General features: G+C 40.9%; 2 protein-coding genes across 4 annotated transcripts in view; both read left to right on the top strand.

Moving 5' to 3' along the window:
* Nucleotides 1-7,144: 7,144 nt before the first annotated feature.
* LOC134473570 (killer cell lectin-like receptor subfamily E member 1) lies at nucleotides 7,145-21,468 on the top strand. Its single transcript, XM_063238285.1, has 7 exons — nucleotides 7,145-7,325; nucleotides 10,242-10,346; nucleotides 10,669-10,707; nucleotides 11,315-11,463; nucleotides 12,278-12,378; nucleotides 15,770-15,855; nucleotides 21,113-21,468. Exons 1-7 carry the CDS (start codon nucleotides 7,145-7,147, stop codon nucleotides 21,466-21,468), a joined length of 1,017 nt encoding a protein of 338 aa, XP_063094355.1.
* The window catches only part of LOC100724198 (natural killer cells antigen CD94-like), a 20,885-nt gene continuing 15,516 nt past the window's right edge, over nucleotides 17,125-22,493 (top strand). For all 3 annotated transcript variants that reach the window (XM_023565289.2, XM_023565288.2, XM_063238223.1), the window contains exon 1: nucleotides 17,125-17,489. The gene's annotated coding sequence lies outside the window, so the exon portion shown is untranslated. The remainder of the gene's footprint in view (nucleotides 17,490-22,493) is intronic.

Here is a 22,493-nt window from a genome sequence, read left to right as displayed (position 1 = left end):
AGAAAAAGTAACGGGAATTTCTATTCAACAAGGAATTTTAAAAATTAGAGTTTCATCCCTTTTTGTTATAACATGTCGATGTCGCTCCCGGCCGGCAGGAAGGACACACGACAAAGTCTGGCAGTGGACAACCTTTTCTTTTATTTTCTCTCCATACAGCCTGCCCTGGGATCGCTCCCAGCCGAAGCCTCCTCTGGTCCGCTCCCCGCGGCTCCTTCCGTGCTTCGCTCCGAAGCCTCTACCGGTCCGCTCTCCGCGGCTCCTTCCGGGCTTCGCTCCGAAGCCTCTACCGGTCCGCTCTCCGCGGCTCCTTCCAGGCTTCTACCCGAAGCCTCTACCGGTCCGCTCTCCGCGGCTCCTTCCGGGCTTCTACTTCCCCCCAGGGGTGGCACCAGTATATATACGGATACAGTGTCCAATCATATTAAAGTAAGCAAGGCAAGCTGATTGGCTAACATATTATTGAGCGGGTTGTTTACGCGGTAAGCAGGAAACTAACGTGCTCGATGGGAGGGGTAATCTAACTCAGGCTTTGCTCTTTACCACAGGCCACATGATCGCTATATGCGGCGGCTCGGCAATGTGGTGGCTCCCAACATCTCCCCCTTTTTTATTTTAAATAAGTCTACGCATCGCAGCCCGTCCTGAATTGAGTGTAGAGGCCTATGCCCTGATAGGAGGCCCACCAAGGGCTCTCGGCTTCGGCCCGGGTCGGCCGTCCCCGAGTCTGCCAAGGCCCCGAGGCCCTCGTCCTTTTTCCAGGGCCAGGAAGGAACCGGACGGAACCTGGATGCACACAGGCATACACTCATGTCGCTCCGCATGATCCCCCCGGGGCGACATTTGGTTTGGGCGGAACCTAGTAATTTAGCGGCTTTCGTGCGGTATGGGGTAGGGCCTGTCTTAGGTTGAGTCATGCTGGGGAGGCATGCTCTTACCCGTCATTGACTCATCTACCCTGCTATATCATAATTTTTTAGAGGAGGAGTGTGGGAAGCTCACCGTCCCTAGACTCGGTCGTAGGCTAGGCGAGCGAGCCATGCATATGCCTGAGGATCTTCTTGTCCATTTCGGGCTACCGCTATTTCTATTCATCTTGTTGGTTGGTCTGTGATGGATCTCCGGTAGGGCAGGTCTGGTCTTCAGTCGAGGGCTTTGTCGCCCGTGTCAGTCTCTCCGGTACCCACAGTGGTTCTCGTCCCGATTCCTGTGGGAAGACACAAACCGCGCCTCGGTTCCAGCTGACCACTGGATCCGGGCCCATCCATTGTCCTGTCAGGACATCTTTCCACTTCACCCACCCTTTATGGTTGGGGGAAGGGTTGCAGTGCTCCACAGCTGGGGAGCAATTATCATTATTTAAATTTAAAAAATTGTGTGTGAATAGTGCCATGGATAATCGTGCCTTTGGGGCCAGGCCTTGGCCTACTCCCCCTTTTTGTTTAGCTAGAATTGCTTTGAGACTTTTATGGGCTCTTTTGATGATTTCTTGACCTTGGGGATTGTATGGGATACCATGTTTTAATTGAACCTCCATCATTTTGCAGAACTCATTGAAGGCTTTGCCTATATAGGCTGGTCTATTATCAGTCTTTAATATTTTTGGTTTGCCCCATGCGGCCCAAGCCGCCAGGCAATGATTGATCACATTAGACACTTTTTCACCTGTTTCTGCTTTGCAAATATGACGTGAGAACAGCTGTCTGTGGAAACATGAACATATTTAAGAGTCCCAAACTCCTGTATATGTGTGATGTCCATCTGCCAAACATCACCAGGGATCAAACCTCGAGGGTTTACTCCCATCGGTATGGCAGGTTTGTATGTGGCACAGGAGCCACATAGTCGCACGATATCTCGTGCATCTGCTCTGGAAACATGGAAATGGTTTGCTAGTGTCCTGGCATTGACATGAAACTTATCATGGAAGGCACGGGCTCGCTCGATTGGTGTTAGTAAGGTAAAAATCCATAACGGGCGAGTGGCAGTGTCAGCAGCTGCATTCCCCTGTGTCATGGGCCCCGGCAGGGATGTATGTGCTCTTATGTGGGTGGTGAAGACCTTATGGTGTCTGTTCTGAAGCAATGTCTGGATAGACAGGAACAGCCCAGCCACTGTGGAAGTGGATCTAATTAAACCGGCAGTCTCAAGCACTTGCATAGCATTGACCACATACCTAGAATCGGAGACAATATTAATGGCTTCTGAGAACCGTTCAAGAATCATTTTAATGATCTGCAGTTCTACCACCTGAGGCTGATCAGGTTCAAATTGTATGGTAACCGGGGGCTTGCCTAGGATCACATAGGCGCCTATCCCCGTCTTGGAGCCATCTGTGTATATTGTAGTTGCTGGGACTAATGGCTCAGAGGCAGTAACCTTTGGAAAAATTACAGGGTGCTGAGTGACAAATGACAAGATAGGGTCTTTAGGGTATTGATTGTTTATATCCCCATGGAAAACACATCTCAGAATGGCCCATGTATCTATGCAGGCAGCCAGGGTCTTGATCTGGCTGGCGGTATAGGGTACTCGGATGGCTTGTGGTCCTGAGCCAAAATGTTGGACAGCTCTATCATGCGCCTCAAGGGCCAATGAAGCGACTGCCTCCGGGTAATGCTCTATGACTTTTGCAGGTGAGACCTTAGGGTGTATCCACAGTAGTGGTCCTTTCTGCCAAATCACCGCTGTGGGCTGTAGACTAGTCTGTAGCAAACAGACATCAAAGGGTCGCCCTGGTTCAATTCTGTGTAAGGTAGCCCCACCTAAGGCTTTTTCCACTCTCTGTAAGGCAGCTCTTGCCTCAGGAGTGAGCCTCCTGTGGGAGGCTATATCTGGGTCTCCCTTCAGAAGGTCGAACAGGGGTTTGAGATCTGAATTTGGTATATGTAAATATGGCCTAATCCAATTAATGTCTCCCAATAGCTTTTGCATGTCATTTAGGGTCCTAACGCCATCCGTCCTAATGGTGACCTTCTGCGGAGAGACTAGCATAGGGGAGATTCTCGCGCCTAAGTAGGTCACCATTTCTCCTCCCTGAATCTTGTCGGGGGCAACATGCAGATTGGCTTGTCTCAGGGCCTCGACCAACTGGCCGAGCATATTATTTAGCATGTCTGGGTCCCTGCCGCTGAGCAAAAGGTCGTCCATGTAATGCACACATCTTATCTTGGGAAAGGATTTCCGTAGGGGGGCCAGTAGGGAATCAAGGTAAATCTGACATATAGTGGGACTGTTGGCCATACCTTGGGGCAGCGTTATCCACTCGTATCTGAGATCAGGGCTTTCTTGGTTAATGGTGGGTAAAGTAAAGGCGAACCTATGGGTGTCCTCTGGATGCAGGGGGATTGAGAAGAAACAGTCTCTAAGATCTATAACATAAATCGGCCAAGACTGAGGGATGGCTGAGAGAGCTGGCAGCCCCCTCTGGACCGCCCCCAGGGACTGCATCTGCGCGTTGACCGCCCTTAGATCATGGAGCAGCCTCTACTTGCCAGACTTTTTCTTAATTATAAAAATGGGGGTGTTCCATGGGGAGGTCGACGGCTTAATGTGTCCTAATCTAAGTTGTGCACTGACTATTTCTGACAAGGCTAATAGCTTCTCCTTAGGCAGGGGCCACTGAGGTACCCAGACCGGATCATTTGATTTCCAGGTGATTTTAATCGAAGTGGGTAGGAGAGCTTTTTCAGCGGCCCCTAAGAAAAACCCAGCCCTTGCCTACCTTTTTTGTTCTCTACTGGTATTGGGGATGTCCGACCCTGTAGGGCATTGCCCAAGCCTTTGCCGGGGGTATATCCCTGGTTCCTGAGTATATCCTTAGCCTGGGGGGAGCAGTTTGACGTAAGCGTGACATCCATCTGAGTGAGGATGTCCCTTCCCCATAGAGACACTGGCAACTGCAACACAAATGGTTGGAAATGGCCCTGATGACCCTCCTCATCGCACCAGAGCAGGGTTGAAGCACTAACCTGAGGAGCTGACACCATCCCCAGGCCCTGCAGCGTGTTATCTGCAGTGTTGGTGGGCCAGTTGGAAGGCCAATCCTTTTTGGAGATAATGGAACGGTCAGCTCCTGTATCTAGGAGCCCTGTTATATTCTTGCCATTGACCTTAAGTGAGAGCATGGGCCTTTTATCAAGTGTCATATGGAGTCCCTCGAAGACTTCCCCTGAGGAACCGAAACCTTGACTTTCTCTAATTTTCTGCTTTGAGGGAAATCTCTTGTGGAGACTGGGGAGCAGCAAGAGCTGCGCTATCTTGTCTCCTTTATTGATTACCATAGTACCCCCAAGAGATTGAACCATAATTTTAATATGTCCTGTGTAGTCTGAGTCTATGACCCCCGGGACTACTGTGAGACCCCGAAGGGCCGTGGAGGATCTCCCGATCACCAGACCCACGGAATTTTCGGGTAACGGTCCCTTAAAGGTGGTTTCAACCACTTGAACACCCATGTCAGGCACTAATATAAGTCTGGAGGCGACACTGAGGTCCACACCTGCTGACCCAGGGGTGGCCCTTGTTGAAGGCTGCCATCCTGAGCTGTCCTGTCTCTGGGGCGGGGGCCCGCCTGTGAGGGGGGCCCCCTCTGGCCGTTTTTTGGCTCTCTAGCATCTCGTCCACAAATACGGTTGCCCTGAGCATCAAAGACCGACCTACACTCCTCAGCTTTGTGTGATCCCTTCTTGCATCGCCCACAAACATATGGTTCTTCATTCCTAGGACGGGGCCTAGCATCTGCATTGTTTGGGCAGTGACGTTTAATGTGTCCTGGCTCCCCGCAGGCAAAACACCCTCTGGCCTTACATTCCCCTCCTGACCCGCGAGGTCCCCTCTGCTGTACAGCCGCGGCCAGGAGAGCAGCCACTCCCGAGTTGGAGAGCGGCCCCCCTATCTCTCTGCATATCCTAATCCAGGTGTTGAGGTCCTTGTTCTTATGAGGGGCTATCGCTGCCTTGCACTCCTTTGTACATTGCTCGAAAATCAGCTGCCTTACCAGTGGTCGAGCCACTCCCGGATCAGAAAATATTTTATCGGCAGCATCTTGCATTCGGGCCACAAAGTCAACAAATGGCTCTGTGGTACCCTGAATTATTTTTGAAAGACACAAGGAGGCTGTTCCGGCACCACTTACCTGCTTCCAGGCGCGGAGCCCTATGGCATTGATTTGTTCATAGACAGCGCCGGGGAACTGAGTCTGATCATCAGCGTGCCGACCTTCTCCCATAAGCATTTCCTTGTTCCACCCCCGGTTTCCCCGACTGGCGTTTCTCTCAGCCTGCTCTGCAGAGAACTCTGCGTACCAGGCTCGCCAATCCAGGTAACTACCCGAGGGCAGACACGCCTTTGCCAGCTGAATCCAGTCCGCGGGGGTGAGGGGCCCAGAAGACAGGTTCTCCAGCATGGCAATGGTGTAAGGCGCAGTCGGCCCAAAGGTTGTAACTGCATTTTTAAGTTCTCTAATCTGCTTTATCTCAAAAGGCTCCCATGCATTACGTCCCTGGCCCATAGCTACTTGTACAGGAAATATCCCGTAGGGGCCACTATCTATCCCAGGTGGTGGATGTACCTCATGAGACAAACGTCCCCCCTGCCAAAGCCGCCTGTAAAAATACCGACCCACCGGTGGCGGAGCATAAGACGGCGGCCGTGATTGGGCGGAAAATGGGGGCCCGTGCATCACTTCCTGTTCTGGCGAAGAGGAAGGGAGCTCCCGGGCGGCCGCCTCGTGGCGAGGGATCGCTTCCGGGAACAGCCCCCAAGGTGGGGCGGAAGGCTTCGCCTCCCTCTCGCGCCAGGGGGCGCTCAGGAGCTCTCTACTCCTCCGCAGACCAAGTTGAGCAGAGCGCAATTCGCGGCGCAACGCTGGGAAAGAACCCTGCAACTCCTTATCGGGCGGCCTATCCTCTTGGCATCTAGGCTCCTTGGTCTCATCGTTGTCTAAGCCTTCCTCGTTCTCGGAGTCAGATGACTCCGAGGCCTGAGCCCCGTCTTCCTCCTTTATATCTTTGTCTCCTTTGACGGACCCTTCCCGGGAGCTCCCTGACTGGGCCTGTTTGAATGCCCTACGCACTTTAATGAGCTCTTGAGAACCTTCCCTGCAACCACCCTCGCTCTTCAAGCATGCATATATCATTTCCCACAGTGGCCGAGCGAAGACCGAAGCCTTGCCCTCCCTTTCCGCTAGAGAAAGATCCCTGCCCAACTTCTCCCACGAGGGCAGGTTTAAGTGCCCTGTGGGCAAGAACCAGGGAGCGAAACTATCAATCTCCTCAAAAAAGCTCTCCAGCGTTTTGCGTCCCACCTTGAGGTCTCTGGACTTTAAGAGCTTCCGGAGGACCTGTACCAAGGGCTGGGTGTCGTTACTCGGTACGTTACCCATATTTAATATGTTACTCACCGCGTGAGGCCCAAAAATCCGCCACTTACGCGTGAGCCTGAGGGGAGTCTAAAAACCCTGTAGGTGCGCGCCACCCAGGGCCCAGGTTTATCCCCTGCTCACCTGTCTCGCAGTGCTGTATCAAGGAACGTTGTCCACTACCACGTCTCGGGGGTGATCAGTTGTTCCCCGTGCGGGCCTCCAAATGTCGATGTCGCTCCCGGCCGGCAGGAAGGACACACGACAAAGTCTGGCAGTGGACAACCTTTTCTTTTATTTTCTCTCCATACAGCCTGCCCTGGGATCGCTCCCAGCCGAAGCCTCCTCTGGTCCGCTCCCCGCGGCTCCTTCCGTGCTTCGCTCCGAAGCCTCTACCGGTCCGCTCTCCGCGGCTCCTTCCGGGCTTCGCTCCGAAGCCTCTACCGGTCCGCTCTCCGCGGCTCCTTCCGGGCTTCTACTTCCCCCCAGGGGTGGCACCAGTATATATACGGATACAGTGTCCAATCATATTAAAGTAAGCAAGGCAAGCTGATTGGCTAACATATTATTGAGCGGGTTGTTTACGCGGTAAGCAGGAAACTAACGTGCTCGATGGGAGGGGTAATCTAACTCAGGCTTTGCTCTTTACCACAGGCCGCATGATCGCTATATGCGGCAGCTCGGCAATGTGGTGGCTCCCAACAATAACACACTTTCTCAAACTATAGAGTGACATATCGATACTTATATTTTTTGCCTCACACAGGTTTTTCCTTTATAAAGATGACCGAAGAACCCACAACTTTTACTACATTAAACAAGACCTCTAAGCAGAAACACACAAGAAATAATGACATTAAAAATAAATACAATTCAAATGCATTGCCAGTCATCGAGGAGGAGGTAAAACAGCACAAACATTATAAAAAACACAAAGCCACAGCAGGAGACATCGCCAGCAAAGGTATAGCACTGTATTTCATAAACATGAAGGGAATGTTGAAAATTAAGTAGTGAACTATGTTACGCATAGATACAAAAATATGTTATAAAGTTTTTCTAAGTTTAGTTAGAAAATATACAAGTAAAATTTGAATTTCATGTTGATTATCGCAAAGGCCAAATGATCAATGTTATAACTAATTTAAAAAATAATTTTAGACATTACATGATTATGGAAATAATTGATTCATATTTCAATGAAGAGTAAAATTTGAGCAAGTATGACAGGTTGGAAGTAAATTCTTTTGTTGCAGAACTTTAAAAGTCAAAGTGTGGAAAAATCAGAAGACAAGACTGCTTCCAGGACTGGGATCAGAAAAGTCATTCAAGAACCCTGAGAATATTACTATGCAAGAGTAAACATGTAGTTGGCCAGATCACCTTGTGGCATACAGTTCATAGCACCATCTTCTACAGCATTATTTCCTGAAAAAAGAAAAGATGAATACACTTCTTTCAAAGTTGGACCTCAAAGTGGCTGTTAGCAAAGATAAAACTAAATCCTAAATAGTTTTACACAATTAATATAATGTAAACTTGCGGGTCTTGGCTTCTGGAATTTTGAGCCTGGCTGCTGCAGGCTTTTGTTTTCCAGGCTTAGTGATCTGGAAAAGACATGAAGGGAGGCTTATAGGCTTGCAAGGTGGTTGGCAAGCTTTTCAAAAAGTAGAAGCCAATTTTACATAGTCGTCAAAAATAAACCATTGAAGTTTTCCTGGATTATTTTTTCAAAACCATAAACACATTTCAGTAAGCTTGTTCTAAATTGGCAATAAAATTCTAAGAAAATATTATACTTCTAAAGAAAAAGGTGATAGATTATAGTTATGTATTGACCAAGGAAATGCACGTTTATTAAACAAGGTGTTAAAATATAGTCTGTATTTTTAGAACACACTCCTGATGCTATTTGATTTTATACACATGTATTTGATCTGTGGTATACAGTTTTTCTTTGTAATTTACTTTCTACTTAAATTATAAAATGGAAAATTTCCACACACTGTATAAGTTTGTGTACTTGAAGTTTAAAACAAGCAAAATAATTTAGTAGCAACAGAAATAAAGGTGGTGGTTCCCTTTTGATATTGGAGTAGGTAATGAGAAGCCTCCCCACTAGTTTAGGGTGGTGAGCAGATGTGTTCAAACTGAAAATTCATCCAAATATTTGCTTCTGATAAGTGTACATATCTGAATGCTTGCTAGACTTCAAATATTTACTTAGACCAAAAGAAAGAAGGCAAAATGTAAATTGCCTGTGATAATTATGGGAGACTGTGAGGATTATTGGTGTTAAATGATTTTTTTGTGACTTACTGAGGTTTTTTCCTTTGAGGATCATATTCTGTTTTGACACTTTTATTATGGTCCGTTTCAGGGACATCTGTTTGAATTCTTACTTTAGAAATTAACATTGTTTGTAAGACTATTTGCTTTTAATTAGAAGTAGGGTAAATTCCCTAATTAGGTTTCAAGATTCTAATTTTAGTTTCATTTTCCTGTTTTCCAACATTATGCTAGACCTTAGAGAAATTCTATAAGAATCACTACTGTCATTTTTTAAAAATTGTATTCTATTTATTGATATAGCCTAATTTGAGAAGATCTAACTTTCCAATTACAAACGTAATTTGTCTGTCCTTTTGAGATTTTATATATGACAGAAAAGGTTATGTTTCTATCTTGTGGCAGATTAAAGACCATTTCTGAGATTCCTGAATTTGAATCCTCAAGTATCTACCTTATAGGCATCTCTCTGTACCTAGAAGAATACACAGCTGACACACACGCTAGAAAAGCTCAAGGAAAAACAGCTTCATTGTTCAAATTAACAAACTAATTGTCTCAAATCAAACAGAAGTCATGATAAGCCATAAAAATCTACCCTAGTTTGGTGGAGCATGAGCAGCTTGGACGACGCCTTTTCTTAAGAATCCTACCCCATTTGACACCTTGTTCTCTAAAAGGCAGGATAGTCACAATGACTTTAGACTTTGTGCTTTTTAGCCAAAAGAGAGAGAAGGTGAAATAACTGACTGATCATAGGAATTTAACTAGCTTAAAGCCTAAAGAAATTATAATTTAAAAAAAAGCAAGCTGCCATGAAATGATAGTGAAGCCTTTGATATGTTCCCTGCACAGAAACCTCATTTGTCATTCTTTTGACTTTTATGCATTTCCTGTAGGGGAGGTAGTACCTCATACAGGCAGTGGTGAACATTTTTAAAATAATATGGGTGGCAAAAATAAAAAATACTTGAACAAGAATGAAATTATTATTAAATGTCACTGCGGGGGCTGGGGATTTAGCTCAGTAGCATAAGTGCCTGCCTGGCAAGTGTGAGGTTGTGAGTTCAATCCCCCGGTACCAAACAAAAAAATAAATAAATAAATGTAAGTCATTAGGATTTAAAGTGAAGTTTGAGATTCTATGTGTGAACACCACGCTGCTCAGTGCCTTCCAGAACTCAGTTCTGCCATTAGTTGATTATATGAGCAAACAATCTATGCAACAAATAAGGTTTTTACTTCTATTATTTTATTATAAAAATCATGAGTTATTTGCATATATTCTTAACTTATGTATATTTATATTTCACATATTGATTATTTTACACTATTTTCATATGTGTATGAAATGGTCCCAATATACTAGTTTACCATACACCCTTCAGAAGGTATATGTTTTTAGGAAAACTTCATTATTTACTTTTAAAAATTGGGTAAAAATATTCCATATGTCTGAGAATCAAGAAAGAACGACTGTTTAAATGCACTTTTGACTGTAAAATGCTCTGGAAATGCTCTATTTGGCTTGGATTCTTACTCTCATTCTGTCTGGTTTTGATTCTGGGTTTTGGTTTTGATTCTCTCTTAGGGGATTCCTCTCATCTGCCATGGAAGCTCTTTTCTAGTGTCCTTGGCATCAAGTTTCTTCTCCTGATGGGTGGAGCTATCACAGTGGCTGTTTTTATTACAAACTGTGAGTAAATATAGTCTTCTAAATTGTTTTATGCTCTGGAGAGCTATTCATTTCATAGAAGGTAATCAAAGCCTGCACTCACAACAGTTTTATCTTACAAACTTTTTCCTTGCTTGAAGATATGCCTGAAGGTTGGAGCATTTGCCTTGCATGTATAAAGACTTGGGTTCGATTTATAGCATGTCTGTACCAAAATTGTTTTTTTATGTTTTTATGTTTTAAAAACTTGCTCATTTTTTCTTATAGACTATGGCATTTTCTTATTTCATTTTGATGTGTCAGTGTGAAACAAAATGTAATATGATATTGATTCTTTTTTTAGCATCTCCCTTAAAAACGTCTCCTACAATCCATCAAAAAGGTAGGCGATGGTTATGGCCTGACTTCTTACAAGCAGGAAAGGTATTTTTTATTCATATCAGTTCTACAATATAGAGTCATTTTAGGGAAACTACTTCAGCATGTGTCACAGACTTCTAAGATCCCAGATAATAAGTATATGAGACAGAAATTTATGTATAGCTAACTGAAATATGATATATCAGAGGTAAGTTAGACCTCATAAGTTCTAGAGGAATAGAATTTATGTGAAAAGAAATTTTGGAAAGGTACAGTTTATATTAAAAGGGTAAAATTTTAACAACATAATTAATCTAATTATTATATAACAAGATGTTTAAAGCCATCAAAAGTGATTAACCACAATGGAAGCAAGAATTATGGTTCAGCTACTCTATGTTACATAAATTATCTAAAAGGGTAGGGACAGGTTCAAAGATAAAAACAGAAGTTTATATTTCCCATTAGTAACTTTATTAAAGTGAAATTCTGTTATCTTTACTATTGCTATATTATGAAATATACTTTGCCATAATTTTATGAAGTATACTTTGCATGTTTTGAACAAGTAATAAGTAAAATTGCAACTGTAAATCTCTTTAGTGTAATCATGGAAAATCTCTGTCTAGGGCCTCACTGTCAACCTTGTCCAAAAGATTGGATCTGGTTCAGATGTAGCTGTTATTACTTCTCTGTGAAGAAGCTAACTTGGAGTAAAAGTCGACATGCATGCATGTCTCTAAATTCCAGTCTCTTGAAAACAAACAAAGAGGAAATGGTAAGTTAATATCTGAGTGTCATAATAGCATGCATGATATGTAAAATTAAATGGAGTAAACTGAGGAGTGATTTCCATTTGCTCAAATTCAGCATGTGACAAATGTCTAAAAGATAAAAGTAGTTTAACTTTTGTTTCAATTTCCATATGTAAAATGCAGCATATTGTGTAACAAAAGATAGAAATAAAACTTGAAATTCCCTTCATGAAAATATGTATAACTAGAAAATTGAGAAGGAAACAGCTATTAGAAGGAATATTTCAGACAAAGCCAGAAGAACCCAGTGTAGGATGTCACCAAGGTGGTATAGTATCTGTGGTCCAAAAACTAATACCATTTTACCAGATCAGTTTACCAGAATGTACACTGCTATATGAGAAGTTGGTTTGTGTGGGAATCTGAAATCCAAAGTCTGTCAACATCAGATTAAAGTACCAAATATGTGAATTCTTCTGATATAGGAGATTATTTTAATTATGCACATAATAAGAGAGTCACTGGATGTAAGTTAATCTCCAAGAAATCTATGAGGCTTTTATTCTTTTAAATGCTTATGCCCTTATGCCCCTAACCAACACTATCTTGTTATTTGTATTCATTTTCTATATTTCCTACCAACACAAGGATTTTGTGTTTTTCCTTGGATCATCAGCATTTAAGATATTCCTGCACTGCAGAACACACTAATAGTTTTGTGGGGTGAAGGAATCAAACAAATACACATATAATGAATTATTTAAAGATACTTCCATCCAATTGGTTAAAAACATATTAATGAAAACTTTAAATTTGCACCTATTCTCATACTTCTAGAATTTCTTCCACTTGAAATCTTTCTACTGGATTGGAATGTACTACAAGAAACCTGAAAATCAATGGTTATGGGAAAATAATTCGGTTCTACCTTCAGATATGTAAGTATCTCTCTGACATAATGTGCTTAGTTTAATTACCATATTTACTTAAACACAAATAAGTGGTACGTAGGGCATAGTTCTAACACAATTGGGAGATGTGGAAAAGAGTCAGTCATTTAAATCCAATCCCATATACAGAAATATGGATTGTAGAAGTTGGTCATATTGGGGCTGGGGATTTAGCTCAGTGGCATAAGTGCCTGCCTTAGAAGCCGGCAGTCGTGAGTTCGATCCCTGGTACCGGTAAAAAGGAAAAAAACACACACACACACAAAAGAAGTTGGTCATTTTACTTAATTTCTTCATCCGCCCTCTCCTGCGACTTTTGTTTACAAACTACATTAGTTTTCTAACATTATCATAATAAATTATAGCAGACCAAGTGGTGTAAAAGGTATTTCCTTATAGTTGTGAGCGTTAGAAGTCTAAGATCAAGACATGAGCAAGATGTTGTCTTCCGGGGCCTCTGTCCTTGGCAGACACACTTTAGCCATGTTTCCTCTTCTTATGACCCCAGTGATGTTGGATTAGAGCTCACCCTAATGACCTCAAGTTAAGTCATTACCTTTTAAAAGACCGTATCTCCAAACGCTTTCTGAACTACTGATGGTAAAGATTTGAACTTATGAATTTTTAGAAAACACAGTTCAATCTATAATATTCTGCTCTCTGGCTCCTCAAACTTCATAATTTTCATATGAAAAATACATTCACCTCATCCCAGTAACTCCAGTCTTATCCCCATGTATCACCAGTTTTAAAGCTTTAGTCTCATCTAATTCTCTTTTAAATCAGAAGTGGATAAAACTTGAATTCTAACGCATCCTGAGGCCAAACTCTTCTCCAGTTGAGTTTGTGGAGCCAAACAGGTTGTTTGTTTCCAACACACGACGTGAGGCAAACGTAAGACTTGTATTCCCATTCCAAAAGGAAGAATCAGAAAGAACATAGGGATGATGAGTTCTAAGCAAGCTGAAACCTGCAGAAGCCAAGTTCACTGGATTTTGAGTTTGCAGTATTATCCTTTTCAGTTCAGTGTCCCATCCTCTGAGCCACCAGGGCAGAGGCGATGTGTCCTGGCTCAGTATGGGGAGACAGCCTTGCCTTCTGAAACTAAGGAGGTACCATCATCTGGAACTAAGGATGAGGCAGCCCAGTTTTGGTTAGTGACTGGCATTGGCAGCCCTAACCATTCCAGAACTACCTCCCAGGTCATTTCCCTAAAGTATAGCACATTTAAGTACGTATGTCTTTCTTCATCTGACCTATAGAATGCCAAGTCTCTAACAGCCTTACCTTAAATTCTTCTTATCCTGACTCAGTCTCTTTTACTCCAAGCTGGCAGTGTTTCTGCTTGTATGAAATTCTCAAAACCTCCATTGTTCTAAGCAACTCATAGAAGTCTCAGCTACAAATAGTGAATAAAATACACATTTTCCTCTGTTTCTGGCTTCTGCCAAGATGGGTGATTGAATCTAGCAATCATACTCAGAATCTCTTTAGTAACAGCCTTCTAGCTGTGTCCTTGGTGCTTGTTACAGACATGCTTTCTCTCTTATTTATTTATGTATTTTGACCTGGCCTGCGGGTAAGTCCACAGAGACCCTAAAGGGGGAGTGAGGATGAAGAGGGGACAAGAGACACAAAGGATGGAGACAAGATGAAGTCCGATCAAGTCTCTTTTATTCAAGGAAGGAGTATCAAATATATAGGTATTGGGGAGGAGGGAGCTGGGTTCTGAGAGGTCAGCAGGTAACTTAGCAACAGTGGCAAGACCAACTGTCAATTCAAATTTCCCTTGCAAGGGCTCATAAGGCAGGCTGATTAACATAATCCCTGAATAGATCAAACAAGCTAGGTACAGCAAGGTGCTTAACTACCAAACTTAACTCCTAGAGAGACTTAAGGTGGTGTGGCCTGCAGATAGAAGGTGCCAGTCAATTACAGGGCTTCCCACAGTATTTATTTATTTATTTTGCAATATGGATAGTTTGAGGAGATTCCAAATTTTCACTTCTGGATCCTACTTATGTAACAGTTCCTTCTTCAATTTATCTCTCTTGTGAAAATTTAATATACAAAGCAGGGAGAAAACCCAGCTAGTATAAATTATGCCAGTTATCATCTTCTTTAAATGTTTAAATTCACTTACAAGTTTTACTTCCCGTAAAATACTAAAACACAATTGGCCAGATTCCTTGCCTCTTTAGAGCCAGCACTGCCTTTCCTCCTTTGTCAGACTATGTGTAGTATTTCTCATTTCTATCAGAGAACTTGCCAGAATCACCTGTGATATCTATATTTCTACCAGAATTTTCCTCCAGACACTCTTTTTTTCCTAATGAGTACTTTCTTATTGTCTACTTTCAAAACCACTTGCAGGTTTTTAGTTATTTTGCATACTATATTCCTCATATCAAAATCTATCCATGCCCAAGGGTTCCTATAAGCAGTATACAAACAAGTGACTTAAATAATAGAAATGTATTTCAGAAGTGTAAAGCAGGCTAAAAATCCAAGATCAAAATTTTTCAATTTTGTTTTTTTTCTAAGACTTTTGTCCATGAATTGTTTTCTTCTTCCTATATTTTAACATAGTCTTTGTTCTGTAGCTATCTGTGTATGTCCAAATTTTCTTTTTAGGATATCAGCTATACTAGATTGGTGTAATTTTCTCATTTTGAGTTACCCCTTTAAATAATTTAACTCTACTCCCATATTTTAAGAGTTACTGGACATTAAACTCTAACCCCTAATTTATTGAGCACATATGCACCACAACCTTTGGTTTAAAGTCTATCAATTACCACATTATTTTATAAGCTCTAACTTCTAATTTTGGTTATATTGCTAGGTCTGCCAGGTTTTTGCCATTATTCTCATTATGAGATAAAGACTGTGATGTCTAAACATATTTTGACGCCAGTAGATAATTGTAACTAGGACTGTTATTCATAGAAGATTTTTTTTGTTGTTGTTGTTTTTATTCTGTTTTTCAGTGCCAAGGATCTAACTTGGGACCTCATATATTTGAGGCAAGTGCTATACCACTGTGCTACACTCCTGCCTTGCTCACAGACTTTTTATTTTTCTCACTTATTTTAGTTTGTCTCTTCACCTTTACCATCATGATAACTGACATGGTTTCCTTTTAGACTCTTTATTCTTAGTTGAAATTTTGATTAACATTTAAGATTCTACTACCTATTACTTTTCAATTTAATGATATTATCTAACTGTGCCATTAGGTGATAGAAATTTAATGAAATTTTTTTAAATTGCATATGTGTTATAGTTTTCAAAGTACCTATATAAAATAAACATTCTCTATTCTCTTTGGAATTTGACAGCTATTATATTTCTTTTATTGTTTGTTTTATCTTTCTAGTTCTGAATGGCAACAAGCCTGTTTATCTTATAAGTCAAAAGAACTGTCTATGGCTGAAAACTGTGAAATTAAACAGTACTACATTTGTAAGAATCATTTGATTGTCAAGCGTGGTGGTGCACACCTTCAATCCCAGCACTTGGGTGGCTGAGGCAGGAGGATCACTATGATTTTGAGGCCACCCTGTGCTACATAGTGAGTTCAAGACCAGCATGAACTACATAGTGAGACCCTCTCTCAAAAAACAAAACAAAAAAGATTTTATTTATCCTATGAAATCACAAGAGAGAAGAAAATAAATGTTTTCTTATCCCAAATCTTAGTCATTTTCTTGTTTTATGAATAAAATGTTGTAGATTTGTATTTTTAGCTGAATAAAATCTTATCAATAGTATTCATAAGTATGCTAAAATTTTTGTGAAGATATTGTTTGATTTACATACATTTTCATGAAATAAGATGTCACAGTATTTAAGAAAATACCAGTTTTTGGAGACATTACAATAAATGGTTTCTGAATAAAACAATGAGATAAAGTCATTGAGGAAAGTTTGGACTGTTCAGTATTAAAGACTGTACTATGAAGATTTATGCTGTCACTACTGATTTTTCGTGTGTGCAGTCTACAGTATTGTCAACATATATTGTTGAACTACAACACAGAGATATTATACTGGAAGAAAAAAATTAACATAACCCCCCTATAAAAAATATAATGACTTCCTAAATTTTGGAAGTCAGCTTTCAGCTTGAGTGCCATACAAACATCCAATTTATCCTGCAATCTCATGAACCCAAGAGGACTAAAGACCTTCATGCAAGTCAAATTGAAACAACAAGGCTTTCACTTGAAATCACAGTTGTCAAATTTTCATTTAAAAAATGGTCTCATTCATGACATCTTTGAAAGGTGAGAAATGAAGCATTTGTTTTAATTCAACAGTTTCGAAATTTTGAGAATTACAAACACAACAATGATTCTAAACAGATTCCACTTTCCTTAGTCTTCTCATCGTCTGTGCTTTCTACACACACTCACTCTTATTTGACACACTACCCACTCGTAGTTTGTTTATTATATAGGACTGTATGAAATTAAATTCCCAGGTCAACAACATAGGCTTGTAATTTGTCTCTGTTGTCTTCTCTCTGAGTTGTTTACACAGCGGGGAACTGGGGCTGTGGTGGGAACAGTGGTTGGTAGTACCGGCCTCTTTGTGGTGATAATGAAGGCCCTTCGTACTGTGGTTTTCCTGGGGGCTCAGTCTGAAAGCTCCAGGATTTAGCCCAGCATAGTTTGGTTCTCCTGACTACCTCCCTCCAGCAGAAAACTCAGACCTTCCTTCCAGTCCACATTGTTCAGGGAAACACTGCTGTTTGAACATTTGCCAAGTTGCTGGGACAGATAAGAGGCCTCTAACCCTACAAGTGAGTAGGGTAACTGAGCAGCTCATGTGCAACGAACTGGCTGCGGACAGCAGTGACTGCAGAGGCACAGAAGGAAACAGAATGAAAGCCTGTAGCGTGCACACCGGCAGAGAAACCCACAGCGACCACTGACCCGCACCACCCACTGGAAGGCGGGGCAGGCCCAGAGCCCAGGAAGCATCTCAAACACCAGGGCCTCCAGGTGCCACTCCCTGCAGCTCTCCATACCTAGTGGATTCCAGTATTAGAAGCGGGGGAAGAAATTTGACAAATCCAACACCTCAGTGTGGAGGTAGTTTTGGGCTCATTTTTCATCTCTTCTCTCTTTTTCTTCTTTCTCTCTCTTAGCTTTTGTTTGGCTTTCTTTTATCTGATTTTATTTACTTTTATGTTTCTCTTTGGATATTTTCCTCTTTTTTTGCTTCTCTTTTTTACCTTCTTAAAAAATCTTGCTTCTTCCGTTTTCACTTTCCCCACCAATCTACATTTTATTTCTTTATTATTACCTTAGCCATTATTAATATTTAGCCTTTTACTTTCCATTATTATTGTTCTGTCTTTCTATTGATGATGGTGATACAGTTACTTTTAATTTTTATTTTTACTATCGTATGTTTGGAATATACAGCGATTGCATTCATTATGGAGAGCTGACACATGTGCACAATACATCTTAATATTTTTATGTTCCTTTCACCTGTCCCTCACTTCATCTCTTTATTCTCTTACTGTTTGCAAAAGTTCTGTCTTCCTGCTTCTTATTATTGTTCGTTTTGTGATAAAACTGCGGCGGCTGAAAATATAAGAAGTATGAAATATAAATGACCTTTATTTTGGGAATGCGGGGAGAGACACCCCCGATCCCCTGGGGGCACAGCATCTCCACCCTGGCATCTGTGATCTCTTCGTGAAACACGTGAAACACGTGGAGTAGGCACATAAGTAGCCTCGGCTTGGGGTGGAACCTAAGGGGGCATTAGGGATGCACAGGTAGCCCATTGGTCTTTGTTTGGCGCCAGAGGTAGATTCCTAAGGGTGGGGGAGATGGGAGCTCCTTGACTTTACCAGCTACAGTGTCCGGCCTGGGCCAAAACCCTTTCATTTTGTTCTTCAGTTTACTTATACTTTGGGTATTTGATATAAGAGAAACTGAAAAACTTCAGTTTGTGTATCTGATTTATTTCACTTTATGGTCTCAAGTTTCATCCATTTTCCTATAAGTGACTCAAGTTTGTCCTTCTTTATGGCTGAGTAAATAGTTTGGTATTATAAATACCATAGGACAATTGTAGATTAACCACATGTGCCCTAAATGTAATCACGTGTGTCCTAATAATAGATAAGTACAGAGCTATTTGATTCCAGAAGAATGGGAGGAATCTGGATTAGAAACTGAGATTAGAGTGATGTGGCTGCAAGACAGTGCTGGCAGCCACAAGAAACTGTTAGACAAAGAGTAATTCTTTCCTGAACCTTCAGAAGCTATCAGCCCTACTAAGACTTTAACATTATCTTTATATAATTCATTTTAGACTCCAGCCTTCAAAAGTGTTAATGAATACATTAGGATTAGGGTTATCTGTCATAACCTCAATAGCTAAGAGAGATCCAGTGCAAAATGACTTTCTGCTGTGACACAGAGCTTGAACAGATGGTATGGGAGGCTGGTAATAATAATCTTAACCAGACAATAAAACAGTGCATGATCATTGCTGATGTGATGGGAGCTCTGGGTACAGGAGTCCATGGGAATTTTCCAGGGACTTCCTGGGGCTTTACCCCAAGACACAGACTGAGCACTAGAGCTGTTACCATAATGAGAATTGAAAACAGAGAGAGAGAGAGAGAGAGAAAGAGAGAGAGAGAGAGAGAGAACTAATTTCTCTCTTTGTTATGTGTCCTTCATTATTCTTTCTTTATATCTCTTAGAACACACAGTTGGAGTAAAGTAAAATAAAGTAATAATAATAACTAAGGGAAATATTCAAATGTAGCTTGTGTTAACTGGAAGATGCACAGAGAGAAACTCTTTGATTAAAATTCACTAATTTATTTTATTGCACCTAACTACAGGTTTGAGTTGCTGAAAGACAGAATATGTCTACAAGTTTTATATTATCTAAGAATTGGTCATTTTACTAGAAACTGTCAGCATACCAAATCTAAATAATTTAATAAAATATTAAATTCAGTATAATAGATATATTCTTATAATACTTGCTGACTTTGCCTAACTCTAAATTTACAGAAACATTATTCAAGTTATTAGAATTGTTCTGGCTTTAGGAATAAGAATTTTGGAAATCGTATAGTTATTTGTAGAGAGGCTGCTCTGACTCCATTTTGTCCTGGACACATCTGATTGACAGTGTCTTTGTAGAAAGTGCAGGCCTTGAAAGATCCCCCAAGATAAAAGCACGAGGTTCCATAAGAACAAGAAGCAAACAAGTTATATAATATAAGCATGCACAATATGAGTTTCTTTGTTCTTTATCTCAATAAAAGCTTCCTGTTTATGCTGACCGATGGCAGCCATTTTGCTGACACTTGATGTATTTGTCCCTTTATTTTCCTTTGGTTACAGAATCCCTATAGTTGTTGTCATAAATCATTTTTATTTTTGGTTTTTTAAAAATATCAATAACTATTTATAGTTTTAATCTTCTAGATTATCTGGTATTTTTATTATCATACCCTATGAGTTTTTATGTCATTTTTAAGCAGTTTAAAAAACATTTGATTTCTTTAAAATTACCTATAAGCTTGGAAAAACGCTAGGATAATTACATAATCATAAAATTGCTATAGACGTGTAGATAGCCAATAAAATATGCTTAACAAATTTACATGTGAGAACATATTTAAAATAGTGACTCATCTTTGAGTTTGAACTGCAGTTGGGTGCTATGAAGCCATTTTCATTTTGTTACCTGAAGTGAAAAATTATGCAGGCTCTGTGGAATGATATGGTACAAGTTTAGGAAAGATGCTTAAAGAGCCACACCCAACATTTGAGTAGTTCTCACAGGAAAGTGACATTTGAGTAGTCCTCAGTGAAATGAAAGAGAAAACTTCAAAATTGCTTAAGTTGGGATTTTGCAGTAGCAGTGAAAATCTCTAGGATAAAAGCAATTTTGTATGTTTAACAAATGGTAAGAAGGCAGAAGTGGAGTAAATAGGGGAAGAGGAATGGGAAATGAAGCCAGAAAAACAATTAGGTAAGCAAAAGTGTAGCAAATATCTTGTATTTTTTTAAAGTAGATTGATTGTTTTCAAGGATCCAAATAGGAAAACAATGCACGTGTCATGTCATTAGACAAAGGTCATGTAGTACATGGCCATATTTATAAAGTAAGTAGAGTGTTCGAGACAATGAAGCAAAGCGGCTCTGAGCAGGATTTAAATTTTACTAATTGGCTTTCTATGTTTATCTGTGAGTCTGTCCTAGGCCCCAGCCCTTTGCCTGGTGACGGGAGCTGATTCATAGTAAGTGAACCTCTATGAATCACTGGTGCTAGCTGAGGCCTGTAGTGGCCTGTGAGGCCAAAGATACCTCAAAGGGCAAGATAAGGCCACAGCTATTGTGGCTTCCTACCCCAATTAACAAGGTAGAGGCTGCAAAGATTACTCCTACAGTCTCACTTCTACCATGTCTTCATGGTAGACTGACTTGATTCATTACTTGGATACGTCCTTGAAGTGACTCCCAAGGTCCTGCTCAGTACTTTCTCAGTACTTCCTCAGTTTCTCCGCCCTTTGTCCTTGGTCCTCTTATAAGTGGACTGATCCAGACAATCCTTTGTCTTTACCCTTGAAGCCTCAAGCTTAATTAAAGGGTTTTGACCCTCCTGGAGCCCTACAAATCATACAATTTCTCTCTTTTTATTTAACCTCTGCCGTACACTTGTTTGGGAGATCGAGAATCTAGGACAGAACCCGACAGTAGAGAATTCAAACAGGCAGAGGGTAAGATGAAGGTTAAAGGTAAGACAGACATCCGGCACCATACTCAGGGCTGGAAGAAACAAGGATGGAGGGAGCTCACCAGAGCCTCTCCATGGTCGCTGGGACTGAAGAAGATGGTGCACAGTGAGTGCTGGGGGTGCAGGGGCTTTTGGGAAGGAGTTAAAAGTGCACAGTGTGTACCCCCACTGCAGACCATACAGATTGAAACAGAGAGAGAAAAGGAAAACGCCAAGCTTGTTCCTCTTTCTAACTTCCAAAGCTCAACCCAGGATTCCCATCACATGAACTATACCAAAACTGTTTGAGTGGGGAAATGATAAAATGCATTTGGCAGGAATACAAGCAGAGCAGAGAAAGACCATCAAGGTCAAAGATGAAAATGCCTGATAGCCTGGAAGATACCAACTCCACCAAGGCGTAGAACAGAAGTGTTTCAGGAGAAATGCTTCCCATACCCCATTAGAAGAATTATCAATACATTAACTAGTGAAGAGATGCATTCAATAAAATTTGTCCATTCTTCATGGCAGTCTCACTACTGTAACATGTACATAACTCAGATACGCTATCGACATGCAATCACTTGTAGAAGAGTTAATAAAGGAAGGAAGGAATTTAGAAATATCTCATAAGAATAAATTGAGAATAATTTATTAAGATAATAGCATGAAGAAGTGTCTCTGATACCTTATTCAGAATACCAAACTCCATACATCTATGAAGTAAAAAACTTATGTGTTGGCTTCCCAAATATGAACTAAGCTAAGTATCATTTTTATATTTGAATGTTGTGGAGGAAATATTAATGGGCATGATTATCAAGTGAGCCTCATATTCCACTGGTAGTTTAATTCAAATGTATTTATTAAATATTTATAAAATATAAAAAATTAAAACCTTAACAGATTTCTCTAGAAGGATTTTTAATAAGGAAATATGGGCCTGCACATTAGACTTAAGCTAACTTTAATTTCTACTTCCTTAAAGACATGATAAGAAAACACTATGTATAAAAGAAAAATTGCAGATGTAGTTTTGCTTTATTTCTCCTTTGCTGACTTTGTTGGATATCATTTGTGTCTCAAGCTGACTATATTTCTTATTACCCTATATTAGAATAACAGTTCTTCAGTTAAAACATGATGTTTGATTTCATCATTCCACATTGTAAGCCTGTGTAATAAATTCACATATCACCTTGTATCCATAACATAGATAATTGTTTGCCAATTAAAAACAAAATAATCAATGTGATAACATAGTGTTTTTAAAATATAACTTTATACCTATTTGTAAAATAAGGTCTTAAATTTTCATTGTACTAATACTA

The sequence above is a fragment of the Cavia porcellus genome, unplaced genomic scaffold (genome assembly GCF_034190915.1).
Source record: "Cavia porcellus strain 051 isolate PalLab524CR breed Dunkin Hartley unplaced genomic scaffold, mCavPor4.1 scaffold_27, whole genome shotgun sequence".
Taxonomy (NCBI): Eukaryota; Metazoa; Chordata; class Mammalia; order Rodentia; family Caviidae; genus Cavia; species Cavia porcellus.
Note: the sequence above shows the minus strand (reverse complement) of the source record. Positions and strands in the feature narration are given on the sequence as shown.